Source organism: Chrysemys picta, chromosome 15, assembly GCF_011386835.1.
Source record: "Chrysemys picta bellii isolate R12L10 chromosome 15, ASM1138683v2, whole genome shotgun sequence".
In the NCBI taxonomy this organism is placed as follows: Eukaryota; Metazoa; Chordata; order Testudines; family Emydidae; genus Chrysemys; species Chrysemys picta.
The window spans coordinates 11,394,974-11,415,426 of NC_088805.1; the positions used below are offsets into that span (position 1 = coordinate 11,394,974).

The 20,453-nt window shown below is 49.0% G+C and overlaps 1 protein-coding gene across 17 annotated transcripts in view; it reads right to left on the minus strand.

Annotated features, from left to right (window-relative positions):
* Positions 1-20,453, minus strand: part of MSI1 (musashi RNA binding protein 1) — a 61,755-nt gene that overhangs the window by 15,243 nt on the left and 26,059 nt on the right. For all 17 annotated transcript variants that reach the window (XM_065568332.1, XM_065568328.1, XM_065568331.1 and 14 more), the window contains 3 exons: positions 16,627-16,668; positions 14,508-14,600; positions 272-320 (listed from right to left, as the gene is read on the minus strand). In XM_065568332.1, coding sequence (XP_065424404.1) covers positions 272-320; positions 14,508-14,600; positions 16,627-16,668 — 184 coding nt within the window. The remainder of the gene's footprint in view (positions 1-271; positions 321-14,507; positions 14,601-16,626; positions 16,669-20,453) is intronic.

The window sequence follows — 20,453 nt, forward strand, 5'->3', positions numbered from 1 at the left end:
GGCAAGTTTACAGCACAGGAAACGGGCTGGACAAAAGCTCTCTGTGCTGCGAGGGACTCTGCTAAAGGATGCGGATGCTAAGGGATGGGGTGATGGGAGGTGAGATAAAGAGCAGCTGTGACCTGCATGCCCTGCTGCTGGCCACGGGACACTAGCTTCCCCTCCACCCCCATCACCACAAACACACACACACGCTGCTCCTGTCATTACACAATCCTCTGCCAGCTCTCCACATACACAAACACACACGCTGCCAGGGTGCTGCCCTCACCTCGGTGTCGGTTGGTTGTCTTGTCAAACATCAGCATAGCATCATCCACCTGCCAGGGACACAAAGGAGGAAAAGGCTCAGATCAGGTTATTACTGAGAAAGAGCTCTCCCCCGCTCTCCCTCCTTCCGGCCGGCCCCATGCCAGAGAGAAACGAGACACCCACCTGCCCCCAAAGCGCAACATGACATTAAAAAAAAATAAAAATCAACCATTCACTTACCCTTGGGAGGCCCCCAAGTGCCAGGGCCCTGACCCAACAATGGGACAGGATTTCCCCCCCGCCCCCCATTAAAGCTTCCCCACTGTACTGAGGGCAGGGACTCCCAGCCTGAACCAACGGGCCCATCTCCATCCAAACTTTAGGGTGCTGGAACAGGTTCCCACCTAGCCATGCTCCTGGGGAGGGCAGGAACTTTCCTTCCCACTGAGCCAGGAAGCAGTCCTGGACAATTTGCCTGCAGCTCCACAGACAGACAGAGAGACTGTCTCGGTGTCCGTGTGCACAAACCAAAGCCTGAGAGGGGAGAAGGAACAAGAGGCCTCACAGAGACGGAAAATGGAGGCCTCAGGCACAACAGAGACTCTGCTTGGGGACTCTGGGAAGCCACCAGGGCTGGTGCAACCATTTAGGCAAACTAGGCGGCCGCATAGGGCGCCTAGTGGTTGGGGGTGCCTAAAAGCCCTCTCAGGCAAGGAGGTGGAGTGGAGGTGAGCTGGGGCGGGGGGGACACGGGGAGGGCCGCCCACAGTAACAGGGGGGGGGGGCACACAGGGGAACTGCTCCCCGCCCCAGATCACCTCCACTCTGCCTCCTCCGCTGAGCACACAGCCCCCACTCTAAGTCTCCTCCAATTGGCGCCGCAAGCCTGCGAGGGGAGGAGAATTAGAGCGGCGCCGGCGTGCTCAGCGGAGGAGGCGGAGCCAAGGTGAGCTGGGGCGGGATCCCCAGGCGGGGTTAGCTGCCGTGGAGGCAGGCTCCCTGGGTGGAGTTAGCTTCCGGGGTGGGAGGGGGGTGTGTGTCTCCCTGGGCGGGGCTCCCCGGGCGGGGTTAGTTGCTGCGGTGGGGGGGGATAGCTGCTGTGGGGGGGGGGCTCCCCGGGCAGGGGGGGGTGGGGGGGCTCCCTGGGCAGGGGGGGCGGGGGGCTTCCCAGGTGGGGTGTTGGGTTAGCTGCTGCAGGGGGAGGGCGGGGTTAGTGGGGGGGGGCTGCTGCAAGGTGGAAGTTTCGCCTAGGGCGCGAAACTTCCTTGCACCGGCTCTGGAAGCCACCTCCACCCCAGAGGAGCTTTCCTCTAAGTGAAGTTTCTCACTGCTGGAGGATGTAATTAGAGCAAATTTACTGCAAGGACTGAGCTAGTACTGCCTACTGAATGGGGGGAGCGGAAGCAGACACCAACCATCCCCCTCCCCCCACCCTGGGGCCACTCTCCCTCTCCACCCCCTGCCCCCACCAGTGCCTGGTGCAACTTTCTTTCCCCTGCCTGTGCTCTGCTGGGTATTTCCTTGTAGAGAAGCAAATCTGTGCAGCTACAAGACAGCCCAAGCAGAGTTAAAAATGCAGTCCAATCCCCTCTGCGTAAACCACCATGTAAACCTGTCCCACTGACCCATGCTCCTCACTAATACCACTGCCTTAATCTGATTATGAAACTGGATGTGCAAGTGCTCAAGGGAGGGACAACAGTATCCATCCAGCAGCTAGCCAGGGCCTTCCTCTGCCTCAATCAACGACAGCCGGGAGGGACCAAAGCAGCCTACATTGCTTGGGATCAGCTATTTCTCCCACCCCCACTTACAATTCCCCGTTTTCCTCCTTCCCAGCCTTGGTCAGTGAAGGAGGCTGAGATGCTGCCTCCCCAGAAAGGCCCTGCAGTCCGTGGCCTGAAGCACAAGGGGCTGAGCCCATCTCTACCAACCAGCACTGTCAGATGGCCACGCCCCAGGCTTCATTCAAAAGAGAGCTTGCAGCTGGAATGAGCTGGGGGAGGGAGCTTACCAACATCCCCCTGACAAGGGGGCTCCATCAGCCTCAGCTGCCAGTGAGATAAAGGGGCACCTTTCTCCCATAGGTGAGATGGGAGGATGGAAGGAGGCCATTACTAAATACCCTCCACAATGTCACATGGAAAAGGGTCGTGTGGTCACTTGGGTCCCCCCAAGAATAGGGGTCACCACCCACATCTGCCAGCTCCAAAGAGCAGAGTGACACACAGAGGACTCGGCTACCATCCCACACCACACTGCAGCCAGCGAAGTGGGATTTGAACTTTCCCAGCTAGGCCCCAGATCCATCAGGTCAGTGAGGCCAAGACCCAAGAAACTCACTAGTGATCCAAGCTGAGCAGAAGGGGTCCTAACAGTTTAGATGGAAGATATGACAACCAACGCTTTGTCTGACACTCAGTGCTACCTGCTTCTCTCCGCTGAGGCAGGTGCGGGGGGGAGTTGCCCAATGGGTGGAAATATGCTCCAGCTGCTCGCTTACGCTATCTTGTCAGCCATACCCACTTTTTACAACGGTCTTTGTTACTTGCAGAGTTTGGAAAGGGAGGGAGCTTTCATGACTGGTGGATCCCATGGGTTAATTAAGGTTCTGTGGGCCTGAGTGGGATGGAGCACAATACCATGCCCCTCTCAGCAACACCCTCAAATCAGCGGCTGCACCTTTGCAGTGCTTGAACCCAATCACAGCAGCTACCATCCCAAACTAAGCCTCATGTCCTGACGGAGCTAGCAGCAGTCCCCTAAAAATCAGCCAATCCCCTCTGAAATCTAGTCCTCCAAAGTCAGATTGTCCACTCTAAACAACCCCCCACCCAGGCTGTCAATGTAAAGCCTATTTACATGGACAGTCTGAAAACAACTGTCCCCTACATGAATGCAACAGCAGTGCCACAAAACTCAGCCATCTCCCGCACCCTCTCAATATCCTGAGCCTCCCATCCAGGAGCTCTAGGATCAGACAAAATCCCATTAGGACCAGGACCGTTTTATACACCAGCACAAATGCACTTTTAGAGTATCGATAGAAGTGAACTCAGATAAAGAACGGTTCAAAAACACAGCAAAATGGATTCCTCAGACTTTCCCCTCAAGAGACCCCGAGTCACGTCCTTCCAACCTAACAGGCTAAATAAGTTTGATGGGCTCAGACTAGTTTGGAAATTGACCCACAGTTCAGCACAACTGGTGAATTTCTTTTAGGAGAGGCCCAAACTTGAACGCCAGCGGGTTAGAATTAAGGTGCATCAGCAGCATGAGTGGCCCAGGACTGGCTTAGCCAGGGTTACAAATCGTCAGGATTGAGGTGCACTGTCAGAGCAGCATGAGTGGCCCAGGACTGTCCCAGCATGGGGTGGCTACTTGCAATTCCCCATCCCATCAAACTCCCTTGTAATCGCCCTGCTGTGTCACACAACAGTCCCACGAGGAGTTATCAGGCTAGCATTGCCACGGTAACTCCCAGGACACTTCAACAAGCTGGGCTGGCCCTGATTCATCCTAAGAACCTCACGCTGTCCTGGGGACAACGTACACTAAAACACTCCAAAACCCACACAACAAAACGCAAGTGGAGCTCATTGCAGGATACCCTTCACTCCAGCAGCTCAGAGCAGGGAGGGACTTTGCATCTCAAACAGCACCCTGACAGGGTTTCTCAAACTACACAACACAGGACTCAAACAGCACCACCCTGTGGAGAGCAAGGTAGATTATGGAAGATAAGCAAGAACAAAGAAACTTCCAGTTGAAGAGCAGAAAGAGCAAAAAACTAAGCAATCCGGACAATATGGCAGAAGTGCCTGGAAACCTGGGAAGTGCCTAACTGTGTGCTCTGCTGCTGCCACCTGCTCTCAGTAGGCAAGGCCAGGGGGTTCAGACAGGAGGCTCACACTCTGCCAGGGAGATGCACCTAGGAATGCCAAGCATGGGTGCTTTACAGACATGAACCAATAAAGCCCACAGCCTCCCTGTGAGGCGGGTCAAGATTATTTGTCCCATTTCACAGATGGTGAAACTGAGGCACAGAGCAGCAAAGTGACTTGTCCAAGATCAGTGCCAGGAATGGAAGCCAGGGGATGCTGAGCTTGCAGCTCCTGGAGAGCAGAAGGCCAGGCTCCCCTTCAGCCCTCAGCACATTCCCGGCGGCACAGGCCTTTCCGAGCACCGCACCGGGTGCACATTCAACTCGCAAACTGCTAATGTGTGTCCTTAATAGGCTTCTGTGTCCATGGAAACCCAGGGCAGGGGAGGCGGGATTAGCGGGGCCGGCTGGCCCCAGCAGCCAAGTTCATGTGGCCAAGCGCTAAATGTGAGTGGCAGTCCTTGGCGGGCGGCTATTGTTGTGGCTGGCTGTTGGGTGCCTCTCTGGGCAGAGCCCCCGCTGGGATCCCTGCCACTCCCAGGCCCATTCTCCTGAGCCTTTCTTCTCTGGGCCGCGCTAGCTTTGCCAACGCCGAGTTAGGCCTGAACAAAAGAGGCTGCTGGGGACAGCTTCTCTTGGGGCCTGATTACCATGGTAACCCTGGCCCCTCCAATCCCAGCTGCTGGATCAGATTAGTGCGAGCTCTAATGCTCTTCTGCAAAGCGCTCAGCACAGACACAAAGACACCCTGCTGCGGCCAGTCTCACCAGGAGCCGGCCTCACAGGCCTGTGTGAGAGAGGGCCGCCTCACCCCCCGCCCCAGACACACACAAAACGGCCTTTCAATGCCACCTCGCTCCCCCTGTGCACACCGCGCTGGAGCAACGCTACACCTCATACCACGGCATACCCAGCACAGCAGCTCAGATCTATGCCCATACCCCACGCCCGGCCTCCAAACATCCCCCATCTCCTCCCAGATTCCACTCACCCATATTCCAACATAAGCTTGCCCAAAGAGGGAAAGAGCAATGAGCCACCCCTCACTCTTCTCATCAAAGGGGAGGGATGCACAAATCTCCCCCAATCTCACAAAAATAAGTGGAGGAGGAGGAAGGGGAGCATCCAACCTCCCCAGAGCTCGCTCGCTCCCTCCAAGGGGGTCATCTAGAGGACAGAGCCACCCCCTGATTTCTTCCAATTTCACAGACAGAGCGTTGGGCTAAACAGGAGCAGAGTTACCCCAGATTTCCCTCGCTCATGCACACAACCAGCAAAACTAAAACTAACAAGCCTTATTCTCTGAAAAACAAAATCCTGTTGAAATTCAACCACACCTCCAACAAAAGGGCATTGCAGTGCACATATGAGGTTGGGAATATATTCTGCTCACACACACACACACACACACACACACACACCCTTCACAAAAACTACCCATTATAAAAATCTTATAGTTAAGAATTTCGAGTCTGGCAGCAAATTCTCAGTTAAGGCTCCAACACCAACTTGAAGCCTGTCCCTGCCCCCACTCCATACACAGGCCAGAGACCACACCCCCACCATCCTATTGCCATATCAACTCTGCCCGCCCTCTTGTGCATATGCATTAGAATAAATTATTTCATTCTGTAATCCTGCCCAGGGACCACATGGTTGGGCGGGGAGATTCTGGCCCATCTTGGGAGGGGGTCTCAACTCCCTGTTGAGGAGATACAAGAAAGGGATGGACAGGGGGGTGTTTGTGTGTATCTGTATGCTGAGGATGGGTAGGGATGTGGAGAGAGGTCTGGGGACAGGCTGGTGCTGGGGGATGGCACCAAATACGCTGGCCACGAAGAAAGGGCCAGAATTAAAAGTGGTTTGCAATGGGTGTGTGGGGATTCTTTGGTCTGTGCGCTGAGAGGTGTGAAGGCAGAGACACATTTTGAGCTTGTACTGAGAAAGGGAGGGGTTACCCAGTAGGAACAGGAATGCAGGGTGTGATCTCCAGCCCACGTCGGGAAGGTGGGCAGAGATACTGGGAAAGGATTCAAATTAACTTCAGAATGGTCTGATTTTTTTAAAATAGCATTTACAGTTCCAACGGAGTGTGGACATACCATACAACCGTAACTGGGCCCTAACAAAAGTTTTGCTGGGTGAATTGTCTTGTTTCTCCCTCTTAAATAAATATTTGTTTTAATTGTTGAAACACAGCAGATGAGTGTTTAGCTTCGTGGTCAAGGCTGTAGTGATCCAGCGTCTGACGTTAGAAGTTCAAGGCTTAAGTTTCTTCTATAGCTATTAGATAATGTCTTTCTCCTTGTTCAACCACTAGGCTCAGCCGTGACGGGGGAAGGAAAAGGTTAAAATATCAACTCCAAATGTACTGCCGCCACAGAGCTCGGCCACAGGAGTCACACGGCAATGGGACTTTTGGAGCACTATTTGGTAGTTAGGGGGTGTATGCATGTCCCCCGAGTCCCACATTCTATAGACAGAGGGTATAATGATCCCCCCAGCTCCTTCAGAAACCTTCTCTGGAGTTGGGCATCAAATCAATGTGGAGGAGGGAGGAATAATGTGGCTCTGTGGAGGAAATACATTCAGGGACAGAGTCATCCTTAGGGATACGCAGGATACGCGGCTGCATGGGGCAGCCAAAAATCTGGGGCACCACTGGGACCACAGGTGTGACTTCTCAACTTGCTGGGGGGTGCTCGACCCTCCCCCCCTGCTTCAGGTCCCGCCCCAACTCCAACCCTTCTCCCAAACCCCCACCCCACTCCACACCCCCCACCTGTTTCCCCATCTCCTCTCCCCCCCCCCCCCCCCGAGCTTGAACGCCACAAATCAGCTGTTCACAGCGCTCCGAGAGCACTGGGAGGGAGGGGGAGGAGTTGGTAAGCATGGGGCCACTGGCCCGCAGGAGAAGGGGGGGCAGAGGGGAGGAGCTTGGCGCCGGTGGGTGCTCTGCACCCACTAAGTTTTCCAGCCCCGGAGTCCATGCCTATGACCAGGACAGCAGGTAAGAGCAGGTCGGCTCCCACACATCCAGCACGCGCTGCAGTCTCCTTACTAGGCAGAAGACAGGGGCCATATTCACAGAGCCAAATGCGCTGGCGTAGGGGCACCAGTTGCGCCGGCATAGGGGCACCCGTTTAATAATCCTAAGGATGGCCCTGTTCAGAGAAAATGTTAACTGTTGGTAAGGAGCCGCCTTTTAGTCCTTCATGGCATTGCTTCTGCTGAGCCCCACTTTAGGGAGCTTTGCTAGCAGTGTCCTCCCTGAGGAAATGGGCTAAGAAGCTCTGGTAGCTGATCAGGAATTGAAGTTCTTCCCTCCCACAGTCAGCCTTAGATCTTGCTGCAGTGCTGAGAGCAGCCCTACAGATTTCACAGATGGGCACATGGCATTGAAGCTGCCCTCCCCCAGGTGAGCAGGCCCTGAGATGTTTAGACAGAAGGATGTTAACCAGTTCATTAGACTGAACGTACAGTATTATCCACCTAGATAGCCTTTCAGCAGACATGCCTTGGCCTCCGGGTTTTTCCTCAAAAGGCCACAAACAGTCTAACCTTTTCAATGGCCTAGTCCCATCAGCTAACAGCTATCAGCTAACTCAGCTTACTAATACAGTCATGGGGCTTTGGGGAGGGATGGGCAGAGACTGATTCAGATGAAAATCCAGTAAAGTTTTGGAGTGAGCTTCTGCAGGTGGATATCTTGGTGAAAGTTGCAAATATTCAAATAAGAACTTTGAAGGCAGAAGTGGAGAAGGCTTCCCCATGAACAGCAGATCAGCTGACCCCTGTTCATTTGAAGAGATACTACCATATCTTTTTAGAAATTGTAAAAGGAGTGATGGCTGCAAAGAATGAGACCTTCAGAAAGAGGCTGAACCAGGGCTTTGGAGCGGAGCCCAGAGAAGCTCCGGAGCAGTGGAGCTGCAGGTTTTTGCCTGGAGCTGGAACGGAGCCGGAGCCCAGCTCCAAAGCCCTGGCTGGAACAGGACATAGTAAATCATGATGAACTGGAAAACTAACAGCCATGCTATCAGGTGAAATGTCATGAGGTCCTGGTGTACTAACCAAACTACTAGGACAACACAGCTTGATTTAGGGGAGGAGTAAATGGTTACTTGATCCATGCACAGGGACAGAAACTCCAAAAAGTAGATGTGCTGTGCCCATGCCAGTGCTAAGACCATCACCCTGGCTCTGTCCTGCTGAAACTTTCTCACTGCTCAGGGGATGACAGTAAAGTGAGGACAGGAGCCCCTTTCCCCCAGTGTAAATGAAAGGGGCCTGATAGGCATGCCTGTGCCTGCTTGCTCTTGAGCAGATCCTTGGACACCGGGCAAATATCAGATGAACCACCAAGAGTCTGAATGACCACTCATGCTGATCTGCGCTTCTCTGACTCAGGTCATTGGCTGCAGCATCTTTGGCTCCGTGCCTGCCAGATGCAGAGTAAAGGGAATCCCTTTGTTCCAGATGTAGAATTGCCACAAGACAAGTTGCCTGCTGACACAATGGAGGTGATCAAATTCCCCCCATCTGTTCGGGATGTAAATTGCGACCATGTTGTGAATAAAAATTTGCATCAGTTGCCCTTTGATCTGTGGAAGAAAGGATTTGAAAGCAAGTTTGACAAGCCTCTGCTGTAGCAAGTTTACGTAGAGCTTTGATCCTTGAAGTGGACTGTGGACAATTAAGGATCCTAATTGTGCTCTCCCAACCTAGAGCAGAGGAAATCATGCCTATCATGAGCAGGGGAGAAGAACATTATTTTTAAGACATTCTCCAGCAGTGTCCACAAGAGTTTTTGATTAGGGGAGTGGAGAAACACTCATTTCCCAGCTGTGAAATACTAGTTTGTACATGATTCAACTACCCTTGCAAGGGTCACATCCCTGGCCTTCTAATGGATGTGCGTGTGCATGTAACACAAAGGTGCAGGTGGCTATCTGGCCCAACACCTAAAGATAAAATCTCACAGGACCTTCTAGCCTGGACCTGGCTAGGTTCACTGCCTGGATGAGATCTCAAAACCTGGCCTGTGATGGGCAAGCTAGAACCCTTGTAGAATTTAAGGTTGCCACTACAAAGGTGAGAACCCAGGCTGGACAAATGTAGATTTTTCCTTGTTTACCCTCAGACTGGGAGATATATAGAAGGAGCACAGGATATGGGCCACCTCACTGAAAGGCTGAGCTCTCATAAGCAAGTCATCTAGCTATGGATACCCCTGCAGACCCAGGCAACATAGACAAGTCACAACCACCTCCATGGATCTGGTGAACACTCTGGGGGCTGTAACTAGCCTGAAGGGTTGAGTACCTTGTACTGATTGGTAATTGTCTACCACAAACACTCTGAGGTACGTCCGGTGCTTTTTCCTTTTCAAAATGTGAAAGTAATCATCGTGAAGGTCAAGAGCCTCAAACCAGCCTGGAGGGTTAGGAGTCAGGATTAATCTCTCCAGAGAAAACCTTGCAGAATTGGATTTTCCTTATGTAATTGCTCAGTTGTTTCTAGTTCAATTTCTAGAATTGGGTGCAGACCGCCATTCCTTCTTGAGAAAAGGAAACAACACTTCTACGATTCTAGTTTAACTAGGCCAAGAGCTCTTCACGAAGTTCCTCATGAGAAGGCTCCCTGAAAAGGGAAGGGGGCTTGAGCTTTCTCATTGTCATGAATGGGAAGAAGTACCCCCATGCAGTGAGCTCTAGGACCTAGCAGTCCAAAGAAATTACTCAGATGCCTTTAAAAATAAAAAAGGGAGTTGTTCCCAAAGGGTGAGGAAGAAGTTGAGGATCTGGGTCCTCCAAAATTGCTTTGAGGTCCTCTGGGGCATACTCTCCCTTGCTGAACTAGATGCAGCACCAGTTCTGGCTGAGGTGGAAGGTATTTTCCTCCTCTGATGGTTTCTTTTTTTAAATTTCACTTAAAAAAAAAGAAGGACTGTCTAGTCCTATTGCTGGTAGCCTGATTCCAGGAAGGACTGTTGAAATTGTCCCTTGTGAAATCTAAACTATTTCCTGCAAATAAAAGCTGACTCAAGTCCAGACACCTCTCCATGGACTTTGTGACCTTAATCCTTTCCAGAACCTCTGTCCCAGAGTGGAAAAGGTTGATTTCTTTAAAAGGCAGGTCCATGACCTTGGCTTGGTGGAGATGAGAGTTTTGGAGCCAAGAGTGTTTCTTAAGGGACCCAAGCATGTTCAAAGTCCTAGTATAGTGCTGTCTGAGACATCAGTGGAAGCTTTGGGAGTATGCTTAGACACCTGGCCTTCTTCAAACAATTCCACACATCCCAGTATCTTCTCCTCATAAAGGGAGCTGGTCAACATTTTTCATTCACAGCATTTTAAAAATAAAAAACAAAAGTGGCCTTTCTTTGAAAGGAAAAGCTTTTTTATATTGATTTATTTTTAATTTTCCAGATTTTTTTGTAAAAACAAACAACCCAAACATTTGAAGTTTTGGGGAGTTGTTTTTACCCTCTCCCTCCATTTCCCCCCTTAATTATTGAGCAATGGCTAGTATTTTCCCTACATGCACTTTTTCTTTTGCCAAAGGTCAGAGACGTTTAAAAAAAATCATTCATATTACTTGTTCTCAGTGGCAAAACATTTTTTTTCCCAAAGATTTGAATTTTTTTTTTTAAATTGTGATCAAAATAGAAAGTGGTTCCACTTCAAACCCAGCAACACAAATTTCAAATTTGCTCATTAAATTGTTTTTCCATTTTTCTGCTTATGAATGTGCTGGGCTCAAGATCCTGCCTTCGATTAGGCAGAAAACTTATTTCTAGCAATAGCTACCTTGGCAGCCTGGACAGCTGGAGAGTTCATACATTTTAACACCAGGGAAACCACTGTGATAATCTAGCCTGACTTCCTGCAGAACACAGGCCATAGGATTTCACCTAGTAATTCCTACATCATGCCCATGCCTTCTGGCTGAGTTAGAGCATATCTTTTAGATAGACACCCAATCTTGATTTGAAGATTTAAAAGTGACGGAGAATCTTCCACATTCCTAGGCTTGTTATATCAGGCTTGCCTAGCAGTTAACCTTCTACCTTAACACATTCAGTTGTTTGAGCCACTTGTCCCCAGAAGTAGATGACAACTTCCCAGCTTTAAATATTTCACTTGCAGCAGAGATCACAACTGAGCTTGGGGTAGGATTCTGGAAGAACAATCCAAATCTTTCCCTGGGAACGGGCAGAAAGATCTAGGAGTCTAACAGATCAAGGCCAGATGGTGCCTGCCAAATCCTGGGAGGCTCTGGTGTCACACAGACGAGGGGAAGGAGTAGTCATGGCAGTCTCATCAGTTGCTAAGGTACCGGGGCACCTTAGAGGATAGTCCTCACCAGTTCCTGCCTCTCAGAGTACCAATGTCTGTGGATCAGTGGTGCTACTGGATGTGGGGTCAGACAGAGGTCAGGTAGTCCCTAAGGCGACTGCCTTCTTTGGAGGAGACTTCCTGGCAGAGGAGGAGATCTAGGTCTCCTCAATTCCTTACACTAAAGATATCACAGATGCAGGAGGACCACAGGGCCAAACACAACAAGGGGTAGAATACCCCTAAGGAGGAGATCCTGGGTAGCTCTTTAACGGGGCTCCCCAAGATGACAAGGTTCCAAAGATGTCATCGTATTAAAATAAGGCTCCCCATGAGGAGGAACCACAGCTGACTGGTACGGAACACTCTTTTCATAGACCTGGATATCATACTATCCTGAACTCAGATCTCAAGGGAGCTGAGAGCCCCCAAGACCAAAGGGTGGCACAGGCTTGCCTCAGAACCACAACACCTAGGAGTCATCCACACATGGCCAGAGGAAGAGCATTTTGGAGAGAGCCTCTCCGGAAACGATCCCACTGGGAGAAGCAGCTGGGGCTTGGCACTGAGAATGGTGACATCCCTCGCACCAGAGCTCTGAGGGTGTGTATTTCTGTTGGAGTGGCCAGATGAATCCGAAGGATGCTCGGAAACAGAGGATCAATCCAATCAACCCAGATCTAAGAGGCCCTTCCCTGTGGGAAACTCTTATGATCTGAGCAGGCCAATTACATTGGGGTAGAGGTCTAGATCTAACTGCAGGATGCTTTCTGGAGCACTCCTCCTTTTTGCCCATGAGGGTTACTGAACTGCATGAAGCTCTCCCTCCAGCCCTGTCCAAGGAACCTGGAGCCTTAGCTGGGGGAACCAATCTGAGCAGTTCCTTGTGGGGCATCTTAATTTTGGACATTCCCTTTCTGCGTGTGTGTTTTCTCTTGGCTTCCACTCTAAGGAAGGTTTCAAAGGCACATTACACAGCCCTAGACACTCCTCCACAGAAGGTCTCCTAGAATACTGCGCCTTCAAAGCCTATGGCAGCAAGAAGTTCTGCTGTTTTCTTTTTGGGCCCTTTTAGAAGGGGCCCTTACGAGCCATCACAGCATTTCCCCCAGGCATGAAAGGCACTTTTCGTGCTTTTATGGAGTAGGAAACATAGGACAAGAGGAGCATTATTTAAAGCCAGTCTTTTTGGTAGCGTTCTCTCTCTTGGGCAAACCCTGACAAAACAAGAAATTAGAAAGGAGAAGTGTGCGTTCCTAAAACTAATTATAAAAGTACATTAAAGCTATGTACAAATGCTGTGTGTCTTACATGACTGAAGGGAGAGGTTGGTTCTGTGACACTGTTTGGAAGGCAGAGGGACGGTTACCAGATGCAGGGTATTTGTACTCTATGGAACTTAAGGCTAAGAAAGGAGTGTGCCCCTGACTTTCAACTACTGATCAAAATGGTTCTGTGACCATTGAGCAGACTCAGGACTCCTGCAATGGTGCTCTGGAGACATCAACACGGAACATATGGATACAGCACATTTACTTTCTATGTTAGAATACAGAAAAAATGTAAAGAAGTGACTAACGTGTATATTGATTCCCAAAGCACTGAACACTTCCCCTTTCTCCCAAGACTGATTGGAAGCATTAAGCTGCTGCAAGTTACTGTGATGTATATTTTGTTCATCCCAGGATGCACATATCAATCATTCTACAAGACAAAGCAAAGATACCGGACAGCACCACTCCAAGTAGAAGAATCTAACTTTATAGGTGATAAAGAATTCCTGAAAGCTACATTGATATGACACAGCCGATTGGTGATGATACTCTCGTCCAACCCATTTTCTTCTCTCCAAACGTTAAGGCATTCACACACCATAAAACCATCTTATGCCCTCCTCTGGGCTGCTGCTGGTGTCCTCTTTCAGAAGAGACACAGATACTGAAGTCCTCATCTGTCACGGTCATTCAACATTTCATGGCATTTTCTGCAAAAGTTAGGGTGCTAATCCCTGTGTCCTGGCAAGATTCCAACATAGATAATTACATTCTGCCTCCCTAAAATCCCCAAGGAGAAGTTCTAATTGGCTATGGTATCCTTCACTTCCTGTCCTAAACAATTGTGCAATGGTTTTGTGCACTGACAATTAAACAGTTACTGTGCTCCACCCCAGAAGCAGTGACATATCAGCAGTAGAGCAAAACAATTCCTATCTGTAATAACTTGCATTATTTCTTAAGTGTATAAAGTGCTTTAAGGACCCTTCAAGGTGAAAGTGGTAACATTATACAGCACCTTTTACACCACAAAATGCTCACTCTTCTCAGTGCATAAGAGGCTAAGATGGAAGATCTTTATCACTTCAAATTCTACCCCACTTGTTTTCCAGCATATGACAGGCACGTGTGCTCATTGAGGACTGACTGAATTGGAGTTAGAGGAGCCCATCTGGTTTTGAATGATCAGCTGACATAAAACAGCTACAGTAAAATGCAGAACCACCTGGCGCTTTGGGCAGCTTGCTTGCCAGATTTTCTTACGGCTTCCTAAAAATGTCACTTCTGGCCCAAGACTCAGCAAGAGAAGTTTCAGCCCAAAGGATTTATTTTTAACAGAAAGTTACAAAGGGGTCAACCATAAGGCTGAGAATCAGAAATTGGCCAAAGCTACACAGTTTGGTTCTGGATCAGATGATCTTCTTAGTTCAGATCTAGGGTTCAAACGGAAGCCAGTTTTCAAACACCTTAACTATGAGTCTATGGGACTCCAAAGCCTCAGAAGCATCTCCGGAGAGATTCAGGGGAGGGGACAGAGCATGCAGCTTCCCCTTTCTCAGGTTCCATCTATTCCATGAGCAAGCAATGGACTTCTGTTCAAAATCATTACAGGGCAGGCACATCTGGCCACAACCCTCTGCATGAAAATTCCAGCCACCCAAACCTTTTGCTGACCTGTGGTTTAGCTGATCACCAGGAAGCACCGCTTCCTGCCCAGCAGAGAGAGAGCCCTGATCCAACTTCATCCATCAGACTTACCTTCCCAAACTGCTCAAAATACTGTTTCACATCCTCCACGGTAGTGTTCACAGAGAGACCCCCCACAAATATCTTCTTCGTCCGCGTTACCATCTGGAAAGGGGAGGACAGGGATTCATGGGAGAAACAGAGTTAGCAGAGAACAAGATCTGTCTCCAAAACCTCCTCTTTTATAAGCTGAAGAATATGCTGTGCACTGTATTCCACTGGGAGATTGCCCGCAGCAAAGGAGCAGAAAGTCCCCCAACGAAACACTGTATCTAATGGAGGACGTTTCAGGCCTCAGAAATGTCATACTGTGAAACTCCATCACTCAAGTGCAATCTCAGACCTGCTCAAACATGCACCGTATTGCTGTAGGGTGACCAGATGTCCCGATTTTATAGGGACAGTCCCGATTTTTTGGTCTTTTTCTTATATAGGCTCCTATTACCCCCCCACCTCCATCTCGATTTTTCACATTTGCTATCTGGTCACCCTATATTGCTGTCTCCTTCCCTCCCTAACCCCCAGCATGCACAAGCTCACCACCTGCCCGTGGGACTTGCCAGGGCACTGCCACTAATCTCTCATCTAACCCCCTGGGGACGGGTCCAGCATGTTAAAGTCTTTCCCCCACTAATCGTTCAGTCACCCACTTTCACAAACCTCCTCGCAGACACACAGAGTGCTGCCATCTCCTTCCCCACCCTCCCGTCACTCACACAGGGCACTGGTGTCACCCGGCCAATCCCCAGCTCACCCTCCCTCCCTGCAGTGAAATGGGAAAGCAGAGCATGGCTGTGATGTGAGGTGGAGATCTCCATGGCCCACGGGTCTGCAAATTGTGCAGTGTCCAGTCCTACAGGGAACAAGCGCCGCTCCACTCCCACTCCCAAGCCACCAGTTTAAGGAGCCTGAGGAAGCTCCCAGTTAAGCCTTCCTTTGCCTCCTCCCAAATGCACAAGAAGAAATCCTGCCCTTTCTCTCCCCCCCCAGCCACAGGAGACTGAGGAGGAATAACCGAGGGGGGCGATGGCTGCTAGGATGATGCACACTGGTGTCCTTTGAACTGACGCTCCAGCTGCATCCTCCCCTCAGCCCCTTGGCCACACCCCTGCTCTAGCAGGAATACATGGTCCTAATAACCCCAAGGAGCACAGGGCTAATCCGCAGCAATTCCATGGCTTGGAGAGCAGCCTGTTCTAACACTAAAGCACCTTCTGTCACCAAACTGCTTAATGGAATTAACCCAATTCCTACCATGTGCTTCCTGGCTCGTTACTCAGGATACCTGCTCACTAATTGTTCTCAGCTCCTGATCCCCTGTGCTTTCCTCCCCCACATCAGTCTCTTCTTCCACTCTGCAATTCTCTCCTCTCCTCAGCAACCCTTTCTCCCGCTGCAGTACTTGGGGTGAGATTGTAGGCTCTCGTCCCCCAGCCCAGTTAAGCGAGACCCCCAAATCTGTATTGCACTTTGAAGGCAAGTTGCCAATTTGCTCTTCCCTCTGCAGTTAAAAGTTTCCCATTGAGCATCTGGTAGAACCCCCACAGCTGCTCACGTCCACCAAGCGCCCACCTTCCTGGTGCACGTCAAGCCTAACGTCCTTCTCTCTCTGGCCTTACTAGTGCTGGTGTGCACCTTGCCATTCCACAAAATGAAGTTCTTTCTCCCACACCTCTCCCCAGGTCATCCTACATGTCTCCTGCCACGGATTGGAACTACTTCATGTTTCTTGCAGGCCCTCAGGTTCCAGATACAGGCTACCAAAGAGCAGAAGGTGCTACTTTCTTGAGCAGAGTTCTGCATTTCATCAGCTCCACTCACGAAGCATGCTCTAACCAGAGTGGAGTGGACTGTGGGCTGTTCCAACCCCACACTGGCAATCACAAGAGCATCACAACGCTCCATAGTGAGCTAGATCAGGCACAATGGAATGCAAGTCTAGAGGTGGAGCACCAAAGGTCATCATTAAAGTAGGAACTAAGCCTGAGTATCAAGCATCAAAGCCTTAAGGACCAATGCTGGCAGGTGCACCAAGATGCCCTTCCAGCATCCTCTGGACAAAAGCACAAAGAGGATTTAAGTTTATTGAGTTGCACCTTTTCAATTTGTAAAAGCTGCACATGCTACCTACCTTGGGCTGTGCTCGGCGGGGGAATGCTACTTTTGGGTCGATCTGAAAGAGACATGGGAGAGAGAAAGCAGGTGAACACACTTTAATTGCCTACATTTCATTTATTAATATAAGCTCTCCACAAACTTTGCCCAACTGATAGCTTGCCAGACCCAAGAAAGACACCTAATGAGCATAAAGTAGACTGCAGACAATTTTATCTTCTGATAGAAGTGTGATCCCTGGAGACTACAGTTCCCAGCATGCAATGTTCCATCTGAATGTGAGCAGCAGCAGTTCAGCACAAGATGGAATACCACAGGCTGGGATTAGCAGTCTCTGTTAGCCAGTCCTCTGCATTCACACTCTACCTTGGCCATCCTGCACCAGCAATGGCATATTAAAGTGCTCTTTATTCTCCCCTTCACTCTGGCTAAGAGTGCAGAGCTCACCTGGTTAATAGTGGATCAGGAAACGGTCAGCACATAAAAAGCTAAGAACTTCATCCCCAAAAGCATGGATTCACATGAGAAGGGAAGATGTGAATTAAACAGAAGAGTCCCAAGGACAGAAAGTTGCAATACGGACTGATACAGACTCTTGTCATCAAATCACACAGTATACTACTGCCCCTTCTGCAGGTTATATGCTTTACAATAAAAACAATCAGTTCCAATCATCCCACTGTGCTAGATGCGCCTGTTTGGTTTATTAATAAACTTGCTGTCCACTGGAGTGCCTGTATCGCAGCACCAATATCCAGGTGGTGCACATTCTGCTGAGGTCAGCAATGGATGAACACATGGCTGCACTATTATTAACACCACCACAACTTAAACTAGGAAAATACTAATGCACTGAAAACCAAACACCCACTATAATATATATATAGTGTGTGTGTGTGTGTGTGTGTATATATATACACACATACACACACACACACAGATTCATACACACAGATACAGCAACTCTTGTGATGTCACCTTTACATTAGAAATGATCCAAATCTACAAATCAGCTTAGAGAGCCCTGTGCTAAAAGAGGGTCTTTCAGCCCACAGTTGGAAAGGCTGTAGCTGGGAGAGAAGTTGAGAAGTTTGTCCCATTAGCCCAGCAGCTCAAACAGCCCGCAAGGAAACGGCAGCTCTCCAGCTCCTCTCACTGCTATTGTTCTACTTTCCAGCCTGGCTTTTCTCCCTTCGTTCATCCTTTCATTTATCATACAGAACCCAAAGCTCAGTACCTCTTCAGATCACTCCCCTCTGCCTTCCCACCTCCATCCTGATTCACAACCTAGAACATAAATAAACTCAGCGTGTAAGTAAACAGAGGCAAAAGTGAAGAACATAAATAAACCTCCCCTTATGACTGCCAAACACAGAGAGCAACATACCCTCTTGGTGCCTCATAGGGACATCTGAGCACCTTTCCCTTCTCCTCCCCCTTCCTCCCACTCCAATCCTCTGGCTTCCTGGCTAGTGCAGAAATCCTCAGTGAATTCTGAGTACAGAGGACGGCAGGAGACCAAGAGGCTGATGGCAGATAATAAGCAAAAACAATAATCTACTGTCTTTTAGTTCTCAGCCAGTGTCATTCAGCTCCTGCCAAGAAGATGCTTTCATACACAGCAAAGTTAAGCCCAGGCCTCATTTTTTCATTACCCTGAGTGTGATAAACTGGGTAGAGATAACATATCCACCTGGCTAGAAGGGGCAGGCAGTAATTTCACAAATTCTTCTGCACAACTAGCTATTGTTGCTGGTAAACCGAGGCCTGACCAACCAACTGCAGACGCGCAACTGAAGGTGCACAGAAGAGAGAGCGTTCAATACAAGACTCAAGGTACTAAAAGGGGACTATTCCTCAAGTGCAGGAATTTTCATAATTAAAGGAGAAGTGGTGGTGATCTCTTTCTGTATCCCTGGTATTAAAGCCAATAATCTGGTAGAGTTTTACTTCTGTGTCAGTTATGGATGTGATAAAAAGATTTGTACACAAGGAATTCAGAGTTCCTCAGATAATGTCCTAAAAAATTTAACCAGTATCAGACAGTGGTTGGGGGTGTTATTTAAGTACTTGTCATTTCATTTCAAGTTACTAACCTTTAGGGACAAATTGTGCCCATGGTTATATCCATGGAATCCCACTGACCTCACAAGTGTAAACACAACTGGGCCCTTCATTACCACTTTTCAGGCCACGTAACACTGTTTAATTCCCATGTAAGCTCATATAACTACATTTAACTTGCTGACATCATTATCCATTAGCTGGGATCTGAAGTGATTCAAAAAAGCACAACGGTCATCTCTCTAGTGCCAGTTAATAGTGAATCTGAAAATGCCTACAGCACCCCTTTCACACACACACAAATAAAAACAGCAAAAGCAAGAAAACCTCAAACACATCACTGTTTCTAGGGCACATACAGAAACTGAAGGCAGCAGCCCGCTGCAGCTTTACAAAGGCACGCAAATCTTTTACCTTGAGACGGCAAAGCCAACTCTCATATCAAGCATTTCCATAAATAACCCCTGTAGACTGCTATCTAGCTTACAAACAAAGAGACGTCTGAAAGGCACAAGGTTTCCTCCAGAGAATCAGGCCAACAACATTAATTACAATAGGAAGAATCAGAAAACAATGAAGCAACAAGTTGGGCAGACATTATCTACCAAGTGCTGTTTACCAGGAGACACCAAGCAGGGTGTAGTTTCAGGACACTGGGCCTTTTCCTACAAGGTTTTATAAAAGCCTAAGTTAGGATTCAGATGAGTTGGTGACATTTAGTCCATGACTAACAGCAGAGACTTTCAACTAAAGGGGGGGGGGGGACAAAAACAAAAAAATCCACACATCTAAGGCTCCACACAGGGCTACAAAATCAGCATGTTTTAAGGGAATTGAGAGCCACTGAACTGCACATATAGATCAGTCTTAGATCCTAATCCAGCAATTACCAGGCAACATACCCCAAAACATTCAGCCCAGATTTAAACTTTAAAAATAAATAATAATAATACAATAAAAAAAATCAAAGTTCCTGACAAAGAAAGGACTCTAGAGAAACTGCCACCATTCTTCTTGTTTCCACAACATACAATCAGCAAGCCAGATGCATCAGAGAATTTCAATGGCTGGCCAGACCCACATGTTCTTTACACCACAAGTCCCTTCTCTTCTCCTTTAGCACACTTACCCATTCCCCATCCCCTCCCCTTCCTGGGCCCAGCCAGAGGATTGCAGAATTGCTTTAAGACCAGAAGCAGCATTGGTTTAGACAGGTAAGAATGGAGATCATAGATTGCATCTCACTTCTGTCCCAGAAATACTCTTGGGATTGCTGCCACCATCAACATCCATCACTCACCTTTTCAAGAGTGAGCTAGGCCAGTCCCACAGATTCACCATCAGACCCCACATTTACATGGACTATAAAATAAAACAAGCCTGCCCCCACCCCAAAACATTTCATCATAATTCTCTCCGCAAAGCAAAACTAACTTTGCACCACTCTCACGAGAGGACGAGGTTTTTAAGACTCCTGGCAATCTGCACGCTGCAAAGGCGGCTGGAATAGGTTTAACCAGAAGCTCCCATGGGGAGGAAGGTCCTGTATACATCAAAGGGAACGATCCATGCAGTTAAACAGGAACAGACATAAATCTCACCGCAGCTCATGCTGTAAGCCTCAAGAAAGGGGTCTCTCTCTCCCGCTCTCTCTATTCAACTCAGATAAAGAATTTGATGCCTGAACTGCCTCACTAGACTTCAAGTTACACATGTGGACTTTTCATTAGTTCATGGCTGGAACGGGAACTTCTTTTTTTCCTCCATGTGCCCCCACCA